The sequence below is a fragment of the Penaeus vannamei genome, chromosome 15 (genome assembly GCF_042767895.1).
Source record: "Penaeus vannamei isolate JL-2024 chromosome 15, ASM4276789v1, whole genome shotgun sequence".
NCBI classification, from domain to species: Eukaryota; Metazoa; Arthropoda; class Malacostraca; order Decapoda; family Penaeidae; genus Penaeus; species Penaeus vannamei.
Genome location: NC_091563.1, coordinates 25,071,269 through 25,079,528, shown reverse-complemented (window position 1 = coordinate 25,079,528; position 8,260 = coordinate 25,071,269). Strand labels below are relative to the sequence as shown.

The window sequence follows — 8,260 nt, the reverse complement described above, 5'->3', positions numbered from 1 at the left end:
AAAAAAAAAAAAAAAAAAAAAAAGGACTAACGTCATCTGATATCAATTATCAACTCCGATAAAAACGGAAGAGAGAAAAAGGTGTTAATCGCGCGTGACAAAACCCAATTACGTTTGGTCTTGGGATTAGGTCTGATAAAGCACTAAGTAAAATTGTTTGGGCTGATTCGGTCCACAATCCCGGGAGCTTCGACTGCGTGAGGGCGGTTCTACGCAGGCAACATGATCAGTGAGTTGAGGATGAAGTTTTCAAGTTTTGGCCGAGAGATTTTGTGTGTGCGTGTGTTTGGGATGAAGTTTGTGGTGAAAGATTTGTGTGTGTGTGTGTGTTTGGGATGAAGTGTGGGCTGAGAGATTTGTGTGTGTGTGTGTTTGGGATGAAGTTTGTGGTGAAGGATTTTTTTGTGTGTGTTTCGGGTGAAGTTTTGGCAGATTTTTTTTTTTTTTTTTTTTTTTGTGTGTGTGTGTATTTGTGTGAGTTTAGGATGAAGTTTTCAAGTTTTGTCCGAGAGATTTTGTGTGTGCGTGTGTGAGTTTCGGCTGTTAGTTTGGGCCGGTTTTGTTTAGATTTTTTCGGCATGTGAGTTTAAGCTGAAGTTTTGGTTGAAAAAAATCGTGTGAGTTTGGGCTGAAGTTTTGCTTTAGAGATTTTTTTCTTGTGCGAATTCAAGCTAAAGTTTTGGTTGCGAAAAAAATAAGAGTGGTTTTGGGCAGAAATTTTGTTTTAGAGATTTTTTTCTGGGTGTGAGAGTGTAGGTTGAGAGAAAAATCTTGTGAGTTGGGACTGAAGTTTTAAAGGTTTTTTCGTCTGTGAATTTAGGCTGAAGTTTTGGTTAAGAGAAAAAAAATCGTGTGTTTTAGCTGCGTTTTAGCTATTTTTTCTTTTATGTTTTATTTATTTATTTATTTAAGTGTGCTATTTAAGGCTGAACTTCTTTTTGATACAAATCTTAGCGTGTGAGTTTGGGCCGATTTTTTTTTCTTTTTTTTTTTAATCTTAATTTTTAGTGTGAGTTTGGGCTGAAGTTTAAGGGGACCGTCCCTTGCGAGTCGGAGATTTAAGGCCGGAGTGGTCGAAAATGAGTTATGGTCAGTTTCATATTCGTAAATGAGAGTAGAATCACCCACGTGAATATGAACTTCCGCGGCGAAAAATTTGGGCTGTGCGCGAGGCCAGAACCCCAAGTCCCACTGCCGCTGTGTCAGCGATTTTCACCCTTCCGCACTCTCGCTTCACAGGAGCTAATATGATGCATTGTATTTTGACATTAGCTATTGAAATGGATCACAGGAAGATAAAAGTGTCTTATTTTAACAGTTTTCATACCAAAGTGAAAGATTTATGATATGAAAGACGAAGAAAAATAAAAAATAATTATGCGACTTTTCACATTTCTTTCCCATAAAATAGAGTAGATATGATTCGATGTCGACAAATTCAACATAAAAGTATATTTAGTGTTCGGTGATAATACATGAGCAGTTACAAGTCTGTATCTCCAAAATCAAACTCGCAACGAATAGATACTCACGCGGACTGGAGGCCCGTGCGCGTCCAAGGCCATCTCGCAGGGACCCGCGCGACAAAGCTCCAAGCGTCGCCACCGCTTTAGAATTTTCTGATCACAGTAGTTTTATGTGTGCGCTTTCATTTGAAACTAAATAATCGATTAAACATCATTATGTCATTATAAATCCATTTACGAGAAAAAAAATAAATGTAAAGAAAGATTATGATAGAATTTATTCGTGTAAACTCGTACAATCGGCCTATAAGTATCTGATACCTATTGCTACATCACAAGAAGCAGACACGATAAACGAATATGCTAGATATGATATAAGAGATTTGTATTTCAAAATATTTTTGATCTATCAACGTTTTATGAACGGTTATTTGTAACGAACACTAAACAATTCATTGTCCCTCCATAACAAGTACTCCGCGGGTGACCAAACGTTTATCGCTTGTTTCGAGGCTGAATCACGTGGTCAGGCGGTGAGGAAGAAGAGTAGACTGGAATATAAAGAAAATATATAAATAAATTAAATAATTATGGATCTAATAAGTATATGCGCATATACGCATATACACGTGCACGACCATGTACCTTTACAATAATTAACATGCGTATACACATGTAAACGAATATATACATAATAAAACAGCAATAATAGAGGTATAAAACACGAAACAACCGATTTTATATTACGGTCATATTATCTTGGGTCTGGATTTGCCCCTTTTCACGGGAGTCATTTGTTTGCTTGTTTCTATAACTTAGAGACTAATGATCATATCTTTACCTAACAAAGTGCGTTTGAAAGAGGAATAAGAGTAGTTTCTACAGTAATGAAATAGTAAAGATCCATAGGTGAAAAAATATAAAAAATTGATCTTCAAATATCCAACTTTTTGTTTGTTTTTTCGAGCTTCAGAAAGTTTCTTGTCCTAGGGTTTTTATCTGATTAAAATTTTGGATATATCTTTGGAAACCTTGTGGAAATGCGCAGACAACAACCAAGCGATTTTATCGAAATGTTGCTTACTTTTTTATACGAATTTTTGAAAATCGAAAAAAGACTAAAAAATATATTTTTTTTTCTAGGGAAATTAATCGATAAAAAAAAGGCTTGGTAGTTGTCTTAGGAATTCATTGATGTTCATTCACATTGTTTTTCATGACACACATCATAATCCTCTGGGACAAGGAACCTTCTGCGCAGACACATGCGAAAAAAAAAATGTTTTTTTGCGGGGGGCAGCGCTCCCCACGTAGGAACCCCAACAAATTTGGTATCAAAAGATACGGAATATGAATATACATAAAATATCCAAAAATCAGGAAAATCCATAAGACCTTTTATTTTTTAGAAATATTTACCTATATGACCCCCACCCCCATAATTGGCCACGCCCCTTTTGGGGACGGCCCCCTTAAAGAAAGTTTTGCTGAAGAGAATTTATTTTGCTTTGTGTTTTCTCTGAGATTTTTTCTTTTTTCATGAGTTTGAGTTTTGTTTGAGAGAATTCCTTTTGTTTTGTGTTTAAGTTTTCTTTGATTTTTTTTTTTTCATTCTTTCTTTGCGTGGGTTTGAGTTGAAGTTTTGTTTGGGAGAAAAAAAAATCCGTGTTTGAGAGAATATACATCGTGAATCTTGGCAGGAATAATTCGTGTGCATATTCTTTATATTTCAAATAACATAACGAGTTGAGGTAGAAATTTAGAGAGAATATTTTCTGTCTGATCTTTATCTTTTAGAGAGATGACGTAGTGTGGGTAGGAAGTGAAAAATGAAAGTTTATTTATTTATGAAGAGGAAGGGGGCACATGGTGGAGGTGCAACATCATATGGTAAGTTTCTTACGTATCTATGTGCATATTGTTTCAAAAGGTACTTTAAAAAAGGTACCATCACTCCATCTTGATAAAAATCTTAGTTGGCGACATCTGAACTAAGCCTCTTCACCTCTATCCACTGATACTATATATGTTATATTTCTATTTTTGCTGTTGTCTTATTTACTATTCTCATTTTGACAAAGTCATTACTGAACCATTTTTAAAGAAGATGCGCTGAAAAAAATATCTACTATAAAGTATCGCACAGACTAACAGGGTGAAAAAAGTATAGCATCTACTGACGTCATTGCGTTAACCAATGAGAGAGCACCGTGGCATATCAGATGTAGCTTGATAAAAAATCATTTTTATAATTTAGTCGATAGTGTTATCATAACCAGAGGGAAAACCAAAATCCTGTCTTTATTTATGATAACGAAGAGCTCATTATTATAAACAGCTATCAGAATTATGAAATTATTTAATAAGGAATTTCTTTTCTCGTTTATACATGAACTCATTTGTTAAATTACTTAATTTTGACTATTATTTCATCAGTCCTTCTTCATGAAGTTTGCTAAAGATCCAAACAGAATGCCCAAAGCTTTCCCTCAGAATAATCTCCAAGCCGAAACGACATACAACACCTTATCCACGATCAGAAAATGTACATTCTGTTCCCTTAAGCTTTGAAATTTAACGAAGTGAAAAGATATGTGGCAACTCATTTCATAGACTGCGCCGGGTTAATTCTTTCGTAACATAAAGCACAAACAAGGAGATGCCACGGCGGCTGGTTCGAAGTTCAGCTGATTTGTGTCACGTGTGCGTTGAAAAATGGCAACCAGACCATTGGGTTTAAGCTGCCCCGTGACCCCCATGACACATGCCAAAGGGGCACCATCGAAAGGCCAAAAGCCACCTCTGAAGCAGACAAAGAGACGCCACTGGGAGGCTGGCACAGGCGCCGTTGGAAGGACCGACGCGGCACCACCGGAGTCGAGGTGGCACCGCGCGCTGTAAACGCGGATTAAGGATGGAGATACGACCGTCGGTTCTAAGCATGAGGAAAAAAGGGCTGAAAGTCTCCACATTCCAAAATTTACAACCTACAAGTGTTGAAAATAGAAAGCAATGAAATATGCCGCTAACTGTTAATGATATAGCCTGTAGTAGACACTGATATCTCATAGAAAATATGAGGTTAACATACTTATACATGGAATGAATACAATAAGTGTATTTGGGCAACACATTCTGTTGCCCAAATGACATGGAATTTGTCACGTCGCTTATAATCATGAGAGTCATAAGGTGTTCAAGAAAATACGACTTCCCTGAGCCAAAGCTTATCTCCATTTTTATTGGTGACATTCTTATCTTAAAAAATAAAATCTCTTTTATTGCGGGTTTTACGTGTGGGTTATATGGTGTGGTCGGTATTTGTCTTTCTTGCTTTCTTTTCTCTCTGTTTTCCCGTATGGCTCTTTTTTATTTTTTACTTTCTTATTTTCTTGCTATTCCTCCATTTTTCTCTTTTCCTAGCTTTCCTTTTCCTTCCTTTCTACATATTCCTTTCTTCTCACTCCCTCCCCTCCTCTCTCTCTCTCTTTCCGGCTCTCTTGCTTTCCGTCCATCTCTCTCTCTCTCTCTCTCTCACTTTCTCTCTCTCTCTCTCTCTCTCTCTCTCTCACTTTCTCTCTCTCTCTCTCTCTCTCTCTCTCCCTCTCCCTCTCTCTCTCTCTCTCTCTCTCTCTCTCTCTCTCTCTCTCTCTCTCTCTCTCTCTCTCTCTCTCTCTCTGTGTGTGTGTGCATGTATGTGTGTGTATTTTTTTGTGTATTTTTTTGGGGTGTATGTTTTTTGTGTGTATTTTTTGTGTGTGTATTCTGTGTGCATATGTGTGTGTTTGTGTGTGTGTGTTTGTGTGTGTGTGTTTGTGTTTGTGTTTGTGTATGTGTGTGTGTGTGTGTGTGTGTGTGTGTGTGTGTGCATGTGTGTGTGTGTGTGTGTGTGTTTGTGTGTATGTGTGTATTATGTGTGTATGTGTGTGTGTGTGGATTGTGCGTGTGTGTGTTCTCGTGTGATCTTGTTTGTCTAAGTAGGATCTCATTCCGTTTCAGTGTGACGATTCGGGTTCCAGACTGACTTTTTCCTCCAACTTTCTCCCTCTCACTCCCGAGACCCTTTCGTTCCAGAATGTTCTCTTCTTCCTCGCCGCTTTGACCTCCCACGTTGCCCTCTGACCCCTCATTCAGACATCCTCAATAACCCCGCCCTCCTCTCTCACTTCAATCTTTCCTCAGAATTAGCGTGGGCGGTGACGTGTCTGATCGTCTGGGCGGGGGTGAGCCAAGTTTCAGTGGGCGTGAGGCTGGAAAATGGGCGTTATGAGGATGTGGTGTTGGCTGTGGACCCAGCCATGGGGACTGACGTCATCTCGATAACCGACCTGGAAAAAAAGGTCAAGGTACGTAATGGTACTGATTGGGGAAGTACGTCACGCCCTGATTAGAGAAGGATCTCATGGTGCTGATTAGTGAGAGATCATGTTGCTGATTAGGAAAGGAAATCATGGTGCTGATTAGTGAAAGGTTAGTGATTAGTGAAACGCTGCTGATTAAAAAATGTACTGATCACAATATATCATCACATATGTCACAATGCTGATTAAGGAATGCAGTCATGGTGCTGATTGGTAAAGGTACGTCACTCTACTAATTAGTAAATGATTTCATGGTACCAATTGGTAATTGGAGTCTTGGTACTGATGGGTAAACGTAGGTTGTACTCTCGACTAACCATTCTAGTCAAACGGCTGACTGGCGAATGCAGGCGTAGTGATGAGAACTACGTACGTTATGCCAGTGAAGGTACGTTAAACAGCTGATTAGTGAATCAGTAATGCTTCTGATTGGGGAAAATACGCCATGCCAGCGATTAGTGATTCTAGTCAACCTGTTAGTGAATGTATTTATCTAATGATTGGTAAAGGTAGTCATATTGATTAGTAAAGCTGCTGTAAACTACCGATTGATGAATTATGTTAAACTACTGATTAGAGAGTGTAAAAGAGGACTTTAATTTTGAATTGGATCTAGGTTTATAGGAAGACATTTTATATTATAGATTTCCTATATCGTACATTTATACACTGTAAGTATCTACCTAAAGAAGTAGAAGAATATATATATATGTACGAGTATATATATATATATATATATATATATATATATATATATATATATATATATATATATATATATATATATATATATATATATATATATATATATATATATATATATATATATATCTTGGACGTACGTGATATTCGTGATATTCGTATTGTTCTGGGTGACTTCAATGCGGTATCTGGCTGTGACCGAGCTGGCTATGAGATGTCTGTCGGTCCCCATGATTCAGGAACTGATATCGGTAGTGAGATTAGCCTCCTTTTCTGGGACTTTGCTAGGTCCCAGAAATTGAAGATTTCTGACTCATGGTAACAGTGCCCTGACCCACATTGTTGGACGTAGTATAGCGATGCGGGTAATGCAATCAAGGAGATCAACCACATACTCATTAGCACTTATTGGATGATCCTCCAGAACTACAGAGTGTATAGGAGTGCCAAGTATTATGGTATTCACCATAGATTGGTTGTGGTTACCCTCTGGGTCCATTTCAAAACTCCCCAGCTTTCCAATGATCACCCTAGGGTGTTTCATTTGGACAGGCTGAGGGAGGGGGGGGGGGGTGCCCGGGGGTTTGCTGAGGCAGTCTCTGTTTTTTCTGACGGGCCCTTACTTCTGTGGGACACCTTCAAGCGTGAAACACTTGATACAGCTCAAGTAACGATTGGTAAACACCCGAGAGCAAGAGGAGGATCAGTGAGGATCCACCCTCGATCTCCTTGGCTCCATTACCTGCCTTGCTGTACCAAGTCCTACGATGTAGGTCTGGGGGCTGGTACCAGTAATCAAAAATCCTCAATTTCTGGGACCAAGCAAAGTCCCAGAAAAGGAGGCTATTCTCACAACCGGCATCAGTTCTTGAACCATGGAGACCCACAGACATCTCATGGTCAGCCCGATCACAGCCAGATACCGCATTGAAGTCACCCAGAACAATACGAATATCTTACACACACACAAGTATATCTGTGTGTGTGTGTGTGTGTGTGTGTGTGTGTGTGTGTGTGTGTGTGTGTGTGTATATATATATATATATATATATATATATATATATATATATATATATATATATATATATATATATATATATATATATATATATATATATATATATATATATATATATTGGAACTAGATATATTCGCTTTCAATTTGAATTTTGTTTAATGGAGGCTGGTTTAGAATTTTAATTATTTAGAAATAGAGGGGTGGTTAGAAAATAATACAAGATGGTTTAGACATCAAAGAATTTAGAAGAAAGAGATTTAGATCTCTTAGACGCTGGTGATTTAGATTTTGAGAAAGGATATTTAGAAGGAGGAGAAGGATTTAGACATATGTAAGGAGGCAGCTGCCAAATGAATAAAAATTATCTGCTGAATTGCTTTGAAATTGCTATTAATCAGTTAATCAAACACTTTATTTATTTGATTACATATTCACTTTCCTATCAATTCTGTCCTTTACTTATTCTTTTATCTATCAAATATATAAACGGTCTTTACTACATTCCTTTAGACAAGATAACTGTACACGTATTACTAATAAATGCTTGTAACCTAATACTCGTATATTAGTAATTTAATACTGGAAGATTTACTTGTGTGGTTAAGCAATTCTGATGATTCACATGACCTCTACGTACTCTGTAAAGGCATGTGTAACCATTGGATCTTGGCATCTTGTTTTTAAGGATGGGGAATGTTAAGGGAAGCATGATG

At 37.7% G+C, this 8,260-nt stretch overlaps 1 protein-coding gene across 1 annotated transcript in view; it reads left to right on the top strand.

Moving 5' to 3' along the window:
* The first annotated feature begins 89 nt into the window (after positions 1-89).
* LOC113829602 (uncharacterized) overlaps positions 90-8,260 on the top strand; it is a 36,391-nt gene continuing 28,220 nt past the window's right edge. The window contains exons 1-2 of the mRNA XM_070130547.1: positions 90-229; positions 5,649-5,812. Of these exons, the coding sequence (XP_069986648.1) occupies positions 223-229; positions 5,649-5,812 (171 nt within the window). The 5' untranslated portion in view covers positions 90-222. The remainder of the gene's footprint in view (positions 230-5,648; positions 5,813-8,260) is intronic.